The 20,415-nt window shown below is 40.8% G+C and overlaps 1 protein-coding gene across 2 annotated transcripts in view; it reads right to left on the bottom strand.

Moving 5' to 3' along the window:
• Positions 1-19,172, bottom strand: part of LOC136746443 (SH3 and cysteine-rich domain-containing protein 2-like) — a 35,860-nt gene extending 16,688 nt beyond the window's left edge. The window contains exons 1-4 of one of the 2 annotated variants that reach the window (XM_066698937.1): positions 19,062-19,172; positions 18,400-18,626; positions 6,140-6,479; positions 203-297 (exon numbers count right to left, since the gene is read on the bottom strand). In XM_066698937.1, coding sequence (XP_066555034.1) covers positions 203-297; positions 6,140-6,479; positions 18,400-18,489 — 525 coding nt within the window. In that variant the 5' untranslated portion in view covers positions 18,490-18,626; positions 19,062-19,172. Of the gene's footprint in view, positions 1-202; positions 298-6,139; positions 6,480-18,399 lie in introns of both variants that reach the window. The other variant, XM_066698938.1, reaches the window with a different exon arrangement.
• Positions 19,173-20,415: the final 1,243 nt, after the last annotated feature.

Below are 20,415 nucleotides of genomic sequence, written 5' to 3'. Positions count from 1 at the left end.
GATAGAGGAGACAAGATGGATTGTGCGTTATTTGGTGTAGTTTGAATATATGGAAAAGCATCAACGTTTCAGAGATACAAGAATAATATTAATGTTGAGTAAATTAACATGGTATCATGAGAAGACCCAGTAACAGCAATCCCTAGTCTTTCCCACCAATAATGGTAAAAAGTATAACCCCAAAGGGAAAGCTTTTACTCACCTTCCCATTGCACTGCTGCTTGGACAGTTCTGACGAACACCACAAGTGTATGCTGAGTTTACAGGCTTTACACCTCAGTCCCTGCTTGGAGTTCCCTGTGGAGACAATAGGCATCAGAGCACATCTCTCTCTCTCTCTATACACACAATATATATATATATATATACACACACACACACACACACACACACACACAGATGTAAATTACAGTAATTTCACACAACCAGAGTAAATGTTAAATGTAATGACTAAAACCACTTAAAGGAATAAACACATGAAAAAAATAAAACTATAAGACCTCTGACCTTCTTTCTCTGATTTTTTTTAATCGTTATATAATAACAGTGTGACCAAAACCATCTTTATAATGCCACAATACCATTCTGACATGTCAGTGCATTGATGCAGTCTGAGAAGTACCAGGCAGGTTGTGTTCCTGTTACTGACGCAATGTACTGACGTAGGTTAAGTACTAATAATGACTCCCCCCCCAAAGTAGACTCATGTGCTCAGGAGTATTGTCTGTAGACTAGTTTCAGTATTTCCCCAGGCCTTTTCCACTTTTACAGAGGTGCACCAGTCTTAATTGGATGATGTTATTTACTGCACGAAGTGAAAACTGCGTAGTGCTTCCCCGTGTGATTTTGGGAATCCAATTAAAAATTCTGTGCTCATTGTAATTTATTTAGCAGATACTGTGATAAGTAGCTTTACTTTACTTAAGTAGTTATAGGAAATCAACAACAAGAACTCAAGAACATTCACTTCCTTATTCTCTATCCACTCTAGTGTAGCTGTGGCCTCGTGCTTTAGATCATTATCCTGCTGAAAGGTACATTTTCACCTGAGTGTTAAGCTGCAGCAGCTATGAACATATATCTAAAGGGACATGCATCCCTTTATTTATAATGCATCTTATTTAATATAATTTATTAGAATGTGTAAATAATGTATATGTTTTAAAACTAATTTTAAACTTTGCACATTTGTAAATAATTTCAAGAGGCTCTTCAACACTTCAATTTTTAGTGAAATAGGCATTCAGTTTTTCATGAAGACTGCGTAAACAGGGGTGTATTTGAATTAAAAATTCTTCAGCTTCAGAATACCAGAATAAAGTGCCCATTGTGTTATGCATGGCTCAGTTGAAAACTTTATGGGTAAAGCACAGACATCTTGTTGGATTGTTTCTATAAGTTGGTCATTAAAATGCAGTGTCCTGCTTGAACAATGTTTAAATATTTTTTACATGACATGGCTCCAGAAGGCTCTTCTCCAGGTTGATCTTGAGGCCTTATTCCTTGAGATGTGTGAGGACTACCCTCAAATGAGCCACTACCTGCTCCTGCAATTGAGCACACAGCAAGCCAGTCATCTGGATAATTGACCCTCAGGCCATGGAGCTGCAGAGGCCATGCACTTCAAGAAAGTGTGGGGAGCAACAGACAGGCAGAACAGGAGGACAAAGAACTCGAACACCTCACCCTGGAACATGATGCTGAGGAACTTCCAATGACCCAAATAGGAACATGAAAGTACACATCTTTCAAGTCCACGGTTGTGAACTAATCGCCTGGTAACTAATTGGAGAGGGTCCATCACCATTGTCCACACCATGCACCAAAAGGGGGGAAGGCGGAGCCGAAACTGGAGGGAGTAGACAAGTGACATAATTTGGAGCACCAAAAAGTGTCCTTGGTGTGAAAACCATTATTTAATTGCTGCAGGCAATTGCTGGAGGCCAGAGACTGCTGTGCAGCCTTAGGACAGATGAGAGGCCTACTGGGAGGGTGGCTGAGGACCCTTGAAGTGCGGGGCCCGGTGGCACTTCACATGCTTCTTCTGCAGTTGCGATTGTGGAGGAGGTCCAGTCTGCAGAAGTTGGCTCAAGTCTCCTGGTGGTCTAGGCCGCTGCACAGGTCAGACTCACAGGAGAGCAGTGGCTGGTAGCATTCTGGATTGTGACTGCCTGGGCTTCCACAGTGTAGCATTTCTGCAGGGGGATCCTGTGGCATAGCAGAAAAGAGATGGGTGGACATCATATCGGCAAAGGTCCACCATCGGAAAGGTAGCCAATCCAGCTGTAAATTGCTCTGCAGCCTTGATGATCTTGTGGCTGGTTTATCCCAAAAGAAGATTGCACTTCCAACAAAAAATGAGGGAGGTAGGGACCAGGAGCAGGAGCCATCCAGGGGAGAGCATAAATTAAGCCATGTTGTGTCTTCATGAAATCCATAAATTCTCACATCTGATGTGCTAAAGCAAACATGACAGAATCACCCAGACAAGCAGGGTGACAGAGTGGGAGAGGTCACAAGACCAGGAGCTTCCAGTACAAAGAAAGTGGGATCCCAAACAATAGGCAAGATATACAGAAGAATAAGTTGCTATATATAATCGATATATAATACAGATATTACAGAGTGGACTGTCACCAACAAAATGCAAACAATTCCATTCTGTACCGAAATGCACTCAACTGCTCAGAGAGATAAAAGAAACCCCATTACTTACCACATCTCAGCAGCCAGTTTCATAGTCTTAATCTGGTTGTAACAGTCCAAAAACAGGGAAAATAATCCTTTAGGCTTAGGTCTGTAATGTTAGTGGTTTCTCTCTGAAGGTGCACACATGCAGTGAAACATCAGCTGGTTATTTTCCTCTGTAGTTTCTTCAGTCATCCAAGAAGGTGAAAATATATTTGTTGTTTGTCAGGACAGGTGACTGTTTCATTCTGTGTTTGTTTGTTTGTGGTGTGGTTTGAAAAATAAATGCCATTTTCCTTTGCAAACAAAAGGGAGAGAGTCCATGTTCTTTTTCATGTTTGCTTCTGGTAGAACAAAGCAGGTGAAAGGGGCCTGAAACCAAGAAATGGGGAGAGTGTAGCAGTGTGGTGGAGAGTGGAGGTATATAATGAATTGCATTGACAGAAGGATAGTTATTGGATTTTTTGTTTTGTTTATTGTATTTTCTTTGTATTGTTTTCGATTAGTCTCTGAAACCATACCTTTGCCTTGTTTTGTCCTTTGTCTATACTTTTGTGTATTCTATCTGGGATTTTTCTTTGAGGGTCAACATTTTCATTTATTATACAGCTCTGGAGAAAATTGAGACCACTGCAAAATTATCAGTTTCTCTGGTTTTACTATTTATAGTTATGCGTTTGGGTAAAATGAACATTTTTGTTTTATTCTATAAACTACTGACAACATTTCTCCCAAATTCCAAATAAAAATATGAATGGAATGTAGAGATGCTGATTTAAGAAAAATGTGCAGTGGTCTCAATTTTTCCAGAGCTGTATATTCACTGTAAAAGCATAGTCACCGTTTCTTTACATGACCTTTACATTTCTTTACATGACCTGAATTGGGACACCAAAACTAAATTATTAAATTGGGAATCTGTTGGTCCACTACCCACACAAGAAGCACACTTGGTGGACAACAGAGTATTGTAATATATTATGTAGAAAGCAAATTGCTAGACACTGAGTGAGGAGGAATGCAAAAACAGTCCGACACACACGGATGGCTTCTCTTGCACTGTGAAAGGCAAAAGAGGCTGTTGTCTGCTTGCAGTGTACTTGGGCTGTAGAGGGGGTAGGTCAAGTGGCCTATCAGCACCTCTTTATAAGGCTTTTCAGGTGCTTCTGTGTGAAAAGTGATGTCCCATCATCCCTTGAGGAACAGTTTTGAAATTGAACGATAGCTGGCATTATCAGAAAAAAATAGTCACTTTATTAAAATTCATTTAAAATGTGTTTTAACGTTTCACAACGCCCTGTGCCACCGATGAGTAATTCACAGAGCACAGAATAACTATCAGTTAGAATAACTTTCAGTTCTGAGGTATTTGATAGTCCTTGGAGAACAAACGAAATCTGCAAAACATACTGATATTTTGCATCTGTAGACTTGTCAGTAGTAGTTACACTATCAGACATCTTTACCAGTTGTACAACATTTGTCTTATGCAAATCAGCAGTTTGGGGTATATATTCCCTTTTCAGTTGACCTGCTGTTGACCTTACTCCCACATGTATTACATGTTTGCATATAGTTTGGGATTATCATTTAGTTTCAGGGGAATATTAGCACACACAAATGCCTCTGTCAGAATTAAAATAACATCCTGTTGGCATTCAAACAATAGTTGTCAATTTCAGCCTTTCGTTTTCTGATTATTATTTTTTTTCTCTGGTGCTAAATGTTGCTCTCCTGTAGGGATGGGACGGTATACATTGTTGTGTGTATTAGCTCAATGACATGAGTTTTGATTGCAATGTTTTGACTACATGTTTAGGTCTTTGTTTGTTTTAACAATCATTGTATTCAATTAGAAGTTATAGTAATTGTAATTAGTTCATATTTCCTAATTAGTCAATTAGCAATTTGTTGATTTCTTAATTGGGGACTGAATTAATATAACGTGGGAGGCTGCAGGGACATCGAGAGCATAACCACTGAATTACAATTGAGAAAAAAAAAGTCACAAACACAGTGCCCTATGTATTATTACTACTTGATTTCTTAGCAGACACCCTTATCCAGGGTGACTTACAATTGTTACAATAGATCACATTATTTTTTAACATTTTACCCATTTATACAGCTGGGCATTTACTGGAGCAATCTAGGTAAAGTACCTTGCTCAAAGGTACAACAGCAATGCCCCCCCACTTGGGGATTGAACCCACAACCATATGCTCCAGAGTCCAGAGCCACAGTACTGTAAGGGGATGTAGTGTGGTCACCCTATACAGGTTCTTAGGGGCTGGGAAGTTCTGCAGGTTGTCATGAATCTGTACCTGTCGGTCTCTGGGGGGATCTGCCAAGTGTGGGTGTGCATTATTGATTATTGCACAGTGCATGCTCACAGTTGGCGGGTTCATGGGACAGTTAATAAATATGCCCTGCCTGGCAGAAGAGTAGCTTTAATAAGAAATTAATGTATTCATTTATTTATGCAAGGGTGTAGATTTACTATCAAGAATGAAACAAATGTGTCAGTGGACTATAATTTATCCAGTTCTGTTGCATATATAAATATTAAAGAGCCAGTTTAATTTCTGCCCTGATTAAAACACTTCTGTTATGATTGTCGAAACGTCAGTATTATATATAACAAACAAAAACATAAACAAGGTTAACATTCAAAACGAGAGTTAACCTCATATGTATTGTTTTGAATATTAACCTCATTAATGTTTTTGATGTGGTATACCTCCATTGTCTTATACATAAATTACAACAAACACGTAATTCCAAATGGATAGCCAAAATCACACGTGGAAATACACATCAGTTTTCACTTTAACTGCAGTAATAAATCATCCAATTTAGATTTGTACACCACTAAAACATTGGAACAGGCCTGATAAAATGTATAATTTATATTTCCACATGGACAATAATCGTGGGCATATGACTTTGGGGGCAAAGATACTCTATATAACTGTCTGGGGTCAGTACTAATCCATAGCATATGTCAGTACACTGTGTCAGTACCAGGAGGACAAGTGTTTTGGTCCTGATCAGACTGCACCGAGGCACTGTCATGTCAGAATGGTATTGTGGCATTATAGAGATGGTTTGTGTCACAATGTTACGATTTAATGCTTAAATACAATCCGAACAGCAAAGTATGAGGCGTTTTTGTTTTATTTTGAGTGTTTATTGTCTCGTATGAACTCTTAGTGTGGGGATTGGAAGCTTATTTGTTAAATATGATGTCTCAAATAATATTGTGAAAGGCATACAATTTGCATTAGTCTCTTCTGTATGTTCTCCTAAATATAACTATTGTTGGTCTATGCAAGACTGTATACTTGTTGTAGCTCATAGACAGGTCATTGCGAAGATGTGTTCCTGTAGTGATGAGAAGTGTGTCTGTGTAGAAGCTGCCAATTAAGGGAGAGGAACCCTGGGAGCTCACCAACAATCATGTGCTTGCAGAGCTGGCAGTAGGTGGGCCGGCGGAAGACATATTCCTGGAAACAGTGGGTCTTCACAGGGCGGAGCTGTGCTGGGGGCTTGGAGGAAAGAGAGGGGCTGGGGCTTTGGGAGGCGTTGGGGCTGAGAGAGGGGGTGGGGCTTTGGGAGGGGTCACCGTGGTTTAGAGGAGGGGTATCAGGCGGCAGGGGAGGAGACGGGGGCAGCGCTGTGATGAGGTCGCTGGGGAACCGAATCTCACTGTTGGACCTCTGGAAGAAGTTCTCCACGCTCTTGCTGCGCATCATGGTCTTGAATGAGAGCGAGCGCTTCAGCCTCTGCAGCTGTGAAGAAAGAGGAGAGGACCAGAGTCAGGCACAGGGGAAGATGCCACCTAGTGAGGAGGAGGACTCACTGCAGTGAGGGAATACAAAATATAGTATAGGAAAAAAAAAACACTATTACTGAAGAACACCATCACTCTTCTATGATTTGTGATCTAATCAAATACCCCAAGCATGATTACCTTACAGCAGGTCTTATTTAATAGGATGGCTAATGATTTTGTTTGGCGGTGTTTAAAATACACAAAACTAGAATCAATTTAATTAAATCAAGTGCAATTGTATAACTGGTTTGAGTATAATTTCATCGTTATAACTGTAATATATGAGGACATCTGATGAAAATCCCCCTCTAACACATAGGTGACAGCAGGATAGGGAGATGTATAGGTTGGGGCTGACCTTGGCCCTCATTCCACACTCTTCATGGTAGACCGGTGTACGAAATCTATTTAGAAATTCTCACGAGCCCCTGTTTGATGGTATAATAACATGCCATCAATACTGCAAGAGTCCCTTAGGTTGCCCTCACAGAGGCAGTCTTCTCCATCATTGGTGTAAAAGGTTATTTGATTAGTTCCAGGTGATGCTGATATTGATGCAGGAGACATTTTAAGTAGAAAAACATTGCCACAGTCGTCAACCAGTTAACCGTCATCAGGTAACGGCGCCACTGAAAATACCTTCAATGGGTCTTTTACAGCCCAGCCCCAGTAGACACATTAAGCAAGAAGCTGCTGAAAATTAATATTTGATTTATTTTATTGAACCGTCTTCAGAACCCTTTAACGGCGCACTGAGGCTCAACCACATGAAATGCAGAGGATTATGTACCTACTTCTATGGCAGTCATCAAGGAGTAGAAATAGAAACATAACCATTAAAAGGAGATTACGAACACAGAGAAGGGTAATGGCAGTTTTCATTAGATGCAGCCCATTGCCAGTCTGAGAGCTGAGAATGGAGCAGACTGTCAGAGCACAGTACAGTACAGGTCCAGGACAGACCCAGCCCCCACCTGGCCTGCTTGCAGTCACACTCAATAGCTCTGTGTTTGTGTTTCTGTTTATCTGTTTATTAAGTTGTCCGTGTGTTTGCTAGCGCTTGGGTCTCAAGCTCTTGAGTCGGTGAGAGGCAGGATCAATAATTTAATATTGTGAGTGTTGAAATATAGATGCAATCTGGGGTGGTGCAGACACTCGGGGAGGGACCTGTGCACTTCACCTCTCCACTGTTCTGCAGCTCGCCCATTTACTGCAACCCCCACACCGCCCCAATCAATGTGCCCCAGGCCTGTTAACTCTATACCATCACTAAGAGTTTAACTGGAATGTTATCAGTCTGAAAAGTACTTCCTCTTGATTCCCGCTAGTGTTGTCCTGTTTAAGTATATTTATCGATTGTTTTAGGACCTTGAATACCTCTATCAAGTTCCCCTTTAATCATCTCAGTTGTAGACTACTGAACCTCCATTCTTTTAATTTGTCGGTTTCAAATTGTTTACAAATCTTTCTTCAGAGGACTGAACGATCTCTTTCTTATTCCTAACTCTCCTACATCCATCTCCCTGTCAAATCCACATTGTGTTTTTATCTTTCCCAGCTCCATTCAGTTCAGTATATTCAGTGAATTTAACGCAATTAGGATGTTTTGTTTTTTGCAATTCTACAAAAAGTATCTTTTTAATTATATTTTTTAGAGACTGCACTTGTCAATGACATGATTCGTTGTTCTGCTTCTCTCTGCTTGGCAATATATAAACTGTTATTACTGTCTGATACAGAGGACCAGACAACTAGAAAATGTGTCTAATTTCTAACTCTACATGCTTGTTATCCAAGAACACTGTAGTCCTGAACATCATCTGCTACATTGCATCATCCATGTTATTATGGTTATATATTGCAATTAATATTTCATGAACACTAATGCATTTTGTATTGTTTTGCTCTGTTTATTGTCATTGCTCTCTATAGTGTGTAATCTTATGTAATCAGGTGAAAGCTAGAGATTTTACAGTATAATTTAACAGGAAGAAAGCCAAGAAATATAGCTAGGCTTTTCAACTAATGCTAATATTACTTGATTTGGGTATTCAAAATCTTAAAGGGTCCTTGTCAATCCAGGGGCCTTCTTTGGTCATTTGGAAACTAAGTTTAAAGGCATTCATAACAGAAAACAGGAGACACTTCTCAACACAGTGTGACCAAATTCCTCAGGCATACTGTTAAAGCATTCTCCTTGGGATCATTCCAAAATAGAATGAGAATCATTAAATAACTAGCTACCAAATAAGCTTGGCGGTTCAGACAGATTCCTCTCATTTGCAGACTCTTTTATTCTTCTTTGTGCGACTTCCGCAGCACAACCCAGAGCCCCAAGGGTGCGCACCTGTTCTCAGAGTCCCTGGAGTGGGGTCCGACACAGATCAGCATGTCTGTCTGGCCCCGGCACTGCGGATGGAGTGATCAGAGAGGGAGCTGTCACACAAGTGTGTGAGCGGCAGCCACAAGCTCGCCGCAATAATTTGTTTTGTTCTCCTCTTTGCTGACATCAACTGTTATCGCAAAAACACGCTCCTGCGGGGATAACTCCCATCCATCAGAGCGGCACAGCTTACTCATCTGGATCGGGACCCGCTGGAGAGAGCAGGATGATCTATTAATAAACACCAGCTGAACAGCCAAGAGGAGATCAATCTGACGTATGCTTAATTGAAGAACAAAAATACAGGAGGGTGATGTGCTGGTCTTGTGTTGCATTCCCACTTCCTTTTAATCCAACACACATTTCTGCAAGCACAATCACTTGCCAGTGTCCCTGGAAAATTTGCCTACATACAGCTAAAAATTATGGATTAAAAATGATTCCATCTGCAAAACTGTGCCTTTGCTGAATCAGCACAGGACACCAAGAGACCCTTTAACTGTCCACCAGTTGTGATTTCAGTCATATCTTGCCTCGTATCCCCTATATTCTTAGAGATTTGTATGCTGTTAAATGTATTCAGCTTACTGAATAACAACTCAAGCTCAAATACTTGCTTAAAACTGCTCAAGACTGAATAGGAGGACATGGGGCAGGGGACGTGTAAGAGTTGGACAATTGCAGTGCACAATGTTGGACCACAGGGTTCCATAGCATTGCACCAGGCTAATTTGTATACCAAGAGAAATTAAATAACAGGAAGGTGAAGATGCTGTAAATGACTTATTTGCTGTAATGAGGCCCAAGACTTTCATTCACCCCTCCAACACTCGGTGGCTTTTAAAATAGTCTTCTGGATCCACTCTCAAATGTTCCAAATTCTTCCTCCCGGCGCATCCCGTTGGGAACTGGCAGGAGAGACATGCTTTTTCTAATCCTCTGACCTACAAATCCACTGCGCTCTGATGCTCCTCGATCTTAAAACTGCCCTCAAATTAACAACACGCTGCGTGAAGCTGATTACAGTTCGTACAGGGCTGTCAGCTCAGACAAGGCCCTCTATTCCCCGCCTCACTCCCCCTCGCAGGCTCTCCGATCCACTATGAGGCTGCTGTGCTCTCTGCATCTCTCTCTCTCATCCACCCTCTTATATAAACATGCCACAAAGTCTACCTTGCCTTCCCTCTATTATAAAGGCACTATAATTCATCATCCTCAGTGAAGAAGCCTCACATTTTTTCTCTGTCTAGTTCTCTATCTCTGTTCCATATAAATCTAAGGCTGTAAGGAATGTACAAGATGGAGTTCAGGTAATATAACACAGTGTCCCTTCGTCACAGAAAACAAGCACACACATCTACACACAAACGCATGAAAGAACAGTTAAAAAAATGTCACTGTCAACTGGGGCAAGGAAATACAAATTTTAATCAATCACTTGAATGCATTTATACCAAAGCCACAGTTGTTGAAAATGTAAATTACAATTCACACTTATTGATGTTCAGAGCTTTTTATTTTACTATGGAGAAGAATTTTGCTCTCCGTTTTAACAGACAAGGCTTAAATGATTTCCAGTTCTAGCAAATCTAGCAAAAGACAAGTCATCCTCTTGGCATTTTACCACATTGCAACATCCGGTCCTAACACACAATCCCAGCGGACCTCCCTTGCCTCATATTATAAGGTTACCTTGCAGCAGGTCCACCATCAATCTCTGTAATGATACTGCACTATTATTGTATTATAATTTCTCCCTTCCCCCCAGCACAATTGATATCATATCAATCTGCTGTCCTTTGTGCCTCTCATTCCCAGTTGCTCTACAATAATACACTTTTATTGTATGTTTACTGTTTACTGTATGGAATATGTAGGAAGTATAACCAGAGACACTGGTTTAAGTATTCAGACAATGTCACGACCGTACTCTGCCAGATTTTTCTTCACATACAATGTCCCCTAGGCTCTGTGTGAGGAACAGTGTGCAGTCTCTCAGAAACAAAATGTTATTTGTAGGAGAGGAGACGCTATAAACAGTCTCTCTCTTTCTCCCCTCCTCAGCTGGATGAGATGCATCTGAAAAGGTCAGCGCAGGCCTCCTACGCCATGGCCAGCACACATAGGCACACAGACTCTGATAATCAGCAGCCAGGTATAGGCAACGTGCCACACCATCTGGAGGAAAAGGGAGACTGAGGAAGACAAAAGGCGGAATGTGGCTATAAAGAGAAACTTCTAAAGAGTAATGACTAGTGACTAAACTGCTAAAAGCCTCCAGTTGGAGTGAAGGTTGAGCCCTATAGTCCAGACAGCACTGCTCTGAGTCTGAGCTCTTTCACAGCTGACTAAGATTGTGATGCCCGATGGGAAACTGGGCAACTAACCAGGGGGATTTGAGTTGGTCAGGCTTTTCTCGGCTTATCACACAACAGTGATTCATACGACTTACTGGGTATCCTGTGAACTCAGCAGTATTACTGGTAAGTACTGTACCGGTCCCCTCAACACGGCTGGATCGTGTCTGTTTTCGTTGTGGGGCTTGTGAGGTGAAAAGAAGCAGGTGGCTCAGTACCTGATCTTTTCAAAGCCTTTTCAAAGCTCGCTAGAATTGTTGCTGTGAGCCTCATTGATGAATACATCCTAATTCCAGAGAAAAGATACAATATAATTGTCGATTCCAAATGTTAAGAAGATCAAGGAAACATTTTTTTTTTTAGTAATAACAGCGCTAGAGGGGGGAGGTAGACATCCCGGTGAGAGCCACACTAATGACACAGACACCATTCTCAGCAACGCAATAACAGCCACTCCATGTTTCCCAGCACAGACTCTGCCCCAATCAGTTCCTCATTTACTGGCGATCTGCACTCCTTCCTTGTCTCAGGCTCTTCACCACCTGCCACTGATCCACTCTTTATTATAAGGCTCTGTCACATGAATTTACCTTTTAATTCCCCTCTACTGGAGCAGGATCTCCTCAATTGTCTGCAGACTGAGATAACATCTTGTTAGAGCATACATCTGTCAAGGCAATTCTAAAACCCAATCTCAAAATAGAGAAATCGCTAGTTGGTTTTCTTTACACAAAAAGGTAAAGAGAAGCATTCAATCCTACAGAAAACTTTAATTGGAGCATAAGGGGACTCTTGATTGTAACGGTCTGACAAGCTTCATGACAAACTCTTCAGATTTACAACTGGCACAACACTCAGAAACTGATCAAATACTCTGTTTTCTTAATAAAGCTCTGAAGAACACAAAAAGGAATCTAGGGCACAACACTTAAAATAGATCCTTGTACTGAAGTACAATTTAAAGACAAAAACATTGTTTTGAAAAGGAGAATCTGCTTCTTTGTTGCCCTTACAACAATACTTAGGAATTATTAACATTTAGTGGCACGTGTCCCAGCCCTGTGTCAAACAGTCCTGGAATAATAGGATCAAGTGGTGACCCCTTGAAGGTCTCTGTGTTACGTCACAATCCCTCCCCCCTGAAATGGTCTTCACATTCAAATTGTGATGGGATTGTACCAATTATGTGGACCTTGTAATTTCAGCCCTACTGCGGGCACAGAAATGTGGGTCTCAGAATTGGCAAACTCATTTGATCTCTTATTGCAAATTATAACAGGAGTAAGTGTGCCCTGGGGCAGGGGAATTGCTAGCAACTGAAATTAGAAGCATGAAGGACAGGAAAGCAAATCTCCCACAAACAATCTCTTAGAAAATAAAAAGCACTCTGTCCTGGAGGTAGGATTGGTGTGCTTTCTTACTTCACTGTTGGCTATTTGTAATGTACATCACTTTGCTTATTTTGCAAAGTTTGTAGTTCTTCCATAGCTCGAGAGCTGAATCAGGACTTTGCTGGTAGAAAGTATGGCATTGCAGCGCTTCCAGCATCTATCTTCTTCACTCTCACGAGTTCTGAAGGAGCCGACAGATGTTGGAACAGCCAGCAGCAGACCAGGGTCAGAAATTTGTAGAAACCTTCCGATCAAATACAAAATGTTCTTTGGGAAATGAAAGTAAGAACCTGCACAGTAGTCAATCTTGGGCCAAATCTTACTTTTCTAACTGTTCAGTCTAATTCTTTTAGAAAATAAAAAGGACCTGGTGGATCCACGTGTGTGGATTTGATTTCGTTGAGTGACTGCCTGATATGCTTTTTACATTCTTCACCTAGGGATCTCAAAGACTAAAAAGTGAGCTTGAGCAGGCAGATGTGGTATTTTAGGAGTAGTACCTCGGACACCACATTAGCACAGAAATAGACTGGAAAATTAGCACTCACTTTAATCTATGTTAATTCCCCACAGGTCCAGCAAGACTGAGCTCTCCCTCTCTGATGAAGCAGGATGTCAGACTCAGTTATGTACCTGACAGGGGCTGGAGGGGCGGAGGAGTGCTGACAGAACACAAATCAATACTCTGACACAGGTCTTGGTATTTAGAGTCCTGCACATGTCCTGGCACTCTGCCCGTTAGTGCGGGTTGAGTGTGCTGCCATGGGAGTGTGTGATGGAGCACTCATGTCTCTATTCAAAACATTTATCTCCCAGGCTATAGCTATAACTACAAAGTGCTCCAAACATGACACCATTGTTTTGCAGTCCCAAACACTGTGGCCACCCTGAAGCCACCAAAATTATTACTTCACAGGGACACAATCCTCTCTCTGAGCTCCAGATGCTTCTTCTAATAGCCTTGACAGTGCAATATCTATTTTATACAAGAGTATAGCAATGCAGCAGGCAGCCCCAGACGTCCAGAGCCTGTGCATCACACCGTGTCTTTCTAACATACACTCTAAAAATAAGAACCTTTTAGGGTTCCCAAGGTTACTTGAATACAAGGATCCTTAAAGAATCTTAAATGTATCTTTAATCAACTGCAGTCATGATGAAAAAGGGTTCATGATCTGTTGTTTATGACGGACCCTCGCGGTTCTTAAACAAACCCTTTAACTCATGAAGAACCCAAAGTATCTAAATAGAACCAATAAAGAACCTTCAAGTTTTAGAGTGTAACTCTCCCCACCTTTCCTCCCTTATTCTGTGCTTTGGGGTCTTCTGCTTCTCTGTATTTATGCTTTTCAGTAATCACAGGAAGAGATACATACGTTGTTTCAACACATCTTCCTCAGTCCTGTGGTTTTCGAATCGTACAGTTCATGACATCTGCTCTCTCTACTGAGGACTTACCCAGTATATGTGCACAGAGTATACAGTGATTCCCTACTCTCCCCTACAGTCTATGTTCCTACTTCCTTCCCCACTTCTCAATCAGTATAACTCCTATCTAACTCACCCTCTCTTTCTCCCTCCCTCTTTCCCTCTTTCTGTTCCCCCTGCATGCCCCTTCCCTCAATCTGTACCACACCTTCTGTCATTCTCCTTCTTCTCCCCAGACTGAGGGAGACTGTCACTTTCTGTTTAGCAGAGCCCTGTGAAGGGTGCCATCAGCTGCTCTCGGCACAAACTGACAGCAGAAAAGAGAGCGCTCTTTAAAAATTCACAAACACCAAACAAAAATAGATTTCAGACGGCACAAAAGAGCAGGGACAGAAGAACCGGGAAAGAGAGCACTGCAGCCCCTTTCGTTCTCTGTGCTGCATAGAACCATGGGAAATATGCAGGGCTCAAAAATGAGAGCTTTTACCATCGTTACAGAACTGTAACTCACTACGTATTTCTTGCAAACTGTCAACAGTGGAGATATTGTTCATTTATATGGGTTATCTTTCTTCACAGCAAAGTTTAAAGGTGGCCACAGATGAAGTGTTTAACCTCTGCCTCCCCCATCCCCTACCCCCTACCCCCTACCCCCTAAGGCACTGCCTTCCCTGCAAACATCCTTTTTTAATACATTCAGCTCCCCAATTAATTTCTGACTGATATGCCTATTAAATGTGAAAATCTCCTTAGTCCAATATTCTCAGCACCCACACTGGAAATAAACAAGCTCTAGGGGCCCAGAGCAGTCTCTGGAGATTCAACGGCTGTCCGTCACTCAGCACCTTTCACACTTCCAGGTTCTTGTTAACCATATCTTGAGCTTGACTTGCCTTGCCAGCTGAACAGGCCTGTTACTCATTTACACCCTTTATATTTCACATAAAACAAGTGAACAAGGTGCGGATAGCCCACCATGGACTTTTTACACCTCCAGGATCTCTTTTTAAGTTTGTTTCACTGCAGTATTTTTGAGGAAGAAATGTGCCAGATGCTGTACCATACTCAGCTGACCTCACAAGGTAGCTTAATTTAAAAAAAATGGACATTTATTAAAATGATTACATATACACATTGTAATCGTTAGTGTCAGTGTCATGTGCTTCCCAGTCTGTCTTTGTGTGTCTGTGGCTGAATAGGTTGTGTATGTGTACAGCACGGTCTCTGAAACTGAACTACTGGGATTCTACAGCACCATAGCATCTCACCGACACATCATCAATCGTCAGCAAAGCCCAACTGAATTGATACCCTACACCCAAGTAAAAGAGATACAGAAACTACTGAACCAGGGGCCTCTATTCTGAAACCGAATTTGAGGAAATGCTTTTTTCCAATAATAAAAAATGAGAAACGTTCTAACAGTATGGATCTTCCATTTAAGTGCTCCAGCTGGCCCACACAATAATGCCCAGTGATGTCAAACTCAAACTGGATGCCAGTAGTAGGAGATATTATCAGAATAAATAATTCCCACACTAAAAATGCATTGCTTGTGACCTCAGCAGTCCTAAATGCAACTATTCGGGTACATTTTTTGGTGACACTGTACAATAATGAGCGCCAATTCTTAGTAATTTGATGTATGAATACTACAGGAGTAATACAAGATTATCTTACACACTTACTGTTAATCACATAACAAGGTTAAGGTTAGGGTCAGGGTTAGGGATGAGCTTAGTGCTTATACATGTAATCAACCTTAGAACTCACTGAAAGTGCACAAAGCATTCATATCCTATTCCTGTGGGATTTCACACAGCTGTATTTCTAAGCTCTTTTCTTTCTTGACAGTGGCACCCACCACTCTGTGGATTATCTCCAGTCTTGGGGAGGGTGCACGGATCTCAGACACCTCAAAATGAAATAAAGGGTTGTTTTTGTTTCTCTGGCCCCTGCCGTGTTGAGGGCCCAATCCCACTGAAAAATCTGAAAATTACATTTGCAGCATCGTTTTTTCTGAGCCATTCTGTCACTGATTGGTCAGCTACCCTTAGATCACAAAAACTCTTGATGACGTGTTAGTTGCACCTGGCTCAGATTATAATACTCAGAGGCGTGCCACACCTCCTCTGTGCTGAGAAGGCCAGGCTTATTTGCATATTATCTAAATATTTTTCAAAACACAATGATGTTGATTTAAGCTAAATATGTATTTCAAAGCAACATATTTAGTTTGAGAATCCCAAATTTAAGCCACACATTTATTTCAAAGATTTATATTTTATTTGTCAGTCCGAGATTTAAGTTAAATGTTCATTCCAAAGCTAAATATTTATTTTCCGAGTTCCGGATTTGAGATTTAAGTTAAATATGTATTGCATAGCTAAATATTGATAGCTTTTACTTACATATTTATTTAAACTGCCAATATTTGTTTTCAAAACAGAGATGTAGCATTTATTAAGTTTTTTTTTTTATATATTTGACAAAATATTTATAAACATCTGGAAAAACACAGAGAATTAAGATAAATCTGTGAAAAAAGACACCTGGGGAAAAATGTTCTTATTAAAACAATAGTATTCTTCTCTACACAATAATGGAAGTTAATATAAAGGAATGCGGTCTCTAAAAATCCCAATGAATAAAATTGCATCGCTTTAAACCTTATTTGTCAAGTGTAACAAGTACAGAATGGAAATGTACCTTAACCCTTCTTCCAATGTTAATACTTCTACTACTACTAATACTATTGTTATTTTCACTTCAACGATACTGTGCATGTTCAACGGTAATTTCATATACACGTGCTTACATATTTAAATTCACATACAAATACATTTTCAACAATATAGGCCAGTGGAAGCGGATTCATAGCTGTGTGCACTATTGGTGAAAGGTTCGTCCAATCAGTGGAAATTTACCTAGAGCTTGCAGGGCAAAATGTAATGTACTTGGAAAATGCAACCAGTTAGGAAATTTCGCATCTTAGACAAATGGGCTGTGTAACAGTATGACGCACGCAGCCTGCTATTTTGTTTCGTTGCGTATACACAACCAGATAATTCCTGGTTATGTATTAAACAATGATCGGATAATATCAGTAAGTTCAATAAGTGAAACATGTTCGAAATGCATTTTAAAATTGCAAGCACCTAATAAATCACTAAATGAGACGTGCGTTTATACTGAAGAAAATGTGTCATTTCACAGCTTCTGGGAACGAATGCGTCTATTTGCGGGATTTCCACTGTGGACTCTTGCCAACCAACCCTTCCTCGCTTACACCCCATCCTCTCGGGGGTAACACTATTCACACTCACAGTATAACCCGAGAAAACACTCTAAACGCCCAGTTATTTTACAGTGCTTGTCGCTTTTCAATCGACCATACAGAATTGATCCTAAAGAGGAAATTGTACAAACTTGCGCAAACAAATAGCCTATTTCAACCTATAATTGAATTTTAAACTCCAGTCAATACATTACACTTCTACAGCAGTACGTGGTACAAAGATCACTACTGCGTGCATTAAGATAGACTATATTTGTTCCAGTGATGCGTAAGTATACGCCCTTATACTATGATAAAGTACTTCACGTCACTGATTTTGATCTTTTGCACCTTTTGCAGCTTCATATACCAAAATATCTATGAAGAGGCGAAGCTATTCTAGGTGCTCTTCGGCTGCAAACTGTTTATATACATTGATTCATAGCCAAAATGTATGTCTTCCAAGAATCTTAAGATGTTGTTCAGTGAATGATTTTAGATAAGAGGTTTTATATAGAATAAATGCATTAGCCTCGGGGGCGCTTCCAAACGCTGCGTGCGGCTAGACTGCGGCTTTGAACTGGGGGTTTCATTCTCCACATAATGTGGAAATTAGCTGTGTAATAAAGACAACACTGCAACACTGATTCATGAGAACCAGATCTAGAAGCAAATTCTGTTTGGCGGTTTCTTAACAGCAGAGCCAAACATTGACCCGATTAACGCTTGTTATTATATTATTTCAAAGTTTGTAATTATTTATTTAAATCTTACACATTTTAGGCCCTCTACTCGTGTGCTTTTTCCAGTTTGCGAATTGATATTAATTTACAGAAGCCGATTTAAACAATAAAGATAATAGATTGTGCTTTGCCTAGATAGTATAGATATTCTCTAAACATTTCAGACAAAGGCAGGTGTGTATAGACCGGTGACCACTGTCATGTCCACAGGAAATGAACATGATGAGTTTTCTGCCTGCTGTAGTAGCTACACATTTTTCTCGGGAGAATGCAGGCAGGTGCGCTGGCAGGTCTTACCTTGGACTCGGGCTGGACAGACACAGTGCCAGGTGAGCGCTGGAGATCCCGGTTTTGGGGCTCATTCTCCTTCTCGCTGTTCTCCGTCATCCTGCGGGAGGCGGTGGGTGCGGGTGCGGGTGCGGGTGCGGGTGCGGGTCCTGTTCTTTCCGGGACAAAGTGAGTGTACCTGTGGTCCCCGTGCGTCAGTGGTGTAAAGCGATATCCACGCTGGTGATTCCTGAGATCTAGGATATGTAAATATATCGGATTCCCATTTTCTATTCACAATTTGATCTTGTAGATTTAATTCCGTTAGTCAGTCGAGCAGCAGCAGTAATTATAGTATTAGCCTAATAATAATAATAATAATAATAATAATAATAATAATAATAATAATAATAATAATAACCCTTTTCCTGCATCTAACAATGTGTCACTGGTTTGTTTTATTCATCACCACATATAAAAACAAAATACAAATGATTCTTTCAATTTGTGCAGACTAATCACTTTCTGTAAACTGGCAAACGAGTCTGGCTTGCACGGCGCATATATAGCCCGACACAGGATGTTTTACTGCAGACTGCAATAGCAGTGGCAGCATACTGTCCTTTTTAAGAACAAAAACAGAGAGGGAAAAGAAAGCAAGCCGTAGTATTCTGAATCCAAAAGCTGCACACCTCTCCCGCAGGTCAAATATCTCAGTTGTGTTAATAGAGTTGGGCGGTTCTTGCTGTCGCTATTGCTCTGGTATTGTCCCCTAATCCTGGCCAGGTGATGCGCTTGTGAAGCTCCTAGAGGCTCTGCAGCCCCACACGCGTCTTTGCTGCAAGTTTGATTTAATGAGACGCGAGGCCACGCCCCCGCGGCGCTGTGATTGGACCCCGGTCCCTTTGGAATGCTAATATTGACGTCATACAACAGAGTGTCTGGCTGACAGAAATGACGTCAAACTATCAAGGCGTGGCTGAGGAACAGGTATATGTTTTGGTCCGATTTAAGGTGGACTGAAGCAGTGACCCTGCTTTGTTCAATCAAATTAAGAAAACCACTCAAAACTATATAAATTATATATAATTTTATAATACATTTTCATAATACCACATGTAGAAATAGCACATTTTCGCCCGTAATAGCTGGTGTACACTCTATGGTGAAAGGCATGTGTATTGACACCTGGGCATACAGGCGGAACAAACGCTTCCAGCGCCATATTCGTCCTTTGTAGTACTGGGTGGTCCATGCATTGGAAATAAATATCACTCCCCATGCATTTTACATGGCATTATTTTACATAGCAAATGCTACATTCACTTAAGATCTTAACTTTGTAATTCATGAAATAAAAGAAACACTCCAATCAATACATTGTAATTTATGAAGTAACCTGCTTTTTTAAATAGAACATTTCCATTTAGTAATTATGTGTATGACTGTGAAGCACTTTAACCGGCGACTTACAATTCCTCCTTTACAATATTAAAATAGCTCCACTAGACCCTCGTTTGATCCGCTTCCTCGGGAGACTATTGAATCTCTCTCCAGCAGCAGTGGATGTTACTACACAAATCATTTGATAACATTTTTAATATCATAGGCGTTACTAACAAAACGCTTCCCCCGCTCCGAGAGGGGCTTTATGTGTCCGATGACTCAACCTTGAGCTAACTATAGAAGCGAGTGAGCGAATACAGATGTGCACACGTAATCCCAGCTTGTTGAACCTTTTAGTTGGGTTTTGTAACTGAAGTAAGATAGAGATAAGAAAGGCAATTTAAAAACGTATTAGTGACGGCACCAACAGCACTCGCTATTTACATACTCTCCGTGATCATTCCAATGAGAAACGTTTGTTCATTGACTCAGTAATGCATGATAGACATTTACACAAGTACATACGAATGTTATTTTATTTGTAACAGGAGTTGGTAGAGAAAATAGTTTTTTTGCAACCATTGCATTGATATCCACGTCAACAAGAGTCGCTTTTATTCATCTCTGCGGGTTAAGTGTGAAGGTCCAATTTACCGCAAT

The sequence above is a fragment of the Amia ocellicauda genome, chromosome 3 (assembly GCF_036373705.1).
Source record: "Amia ocellicauda isolate fAmiCal2 chromosome 3, fAmiCal2.hap1, whole genome shotgun sequence".
NCBI lineage: Eukaryota > Metazoa > Chordata > Actinopteri > Amiiformes > Amiidae > Amia > Amia ocellicauda.
Note: the sequence above shows the minus strand (reverse complement) of the source record. Positions and strands in the feature narration are given on the sequence as shown.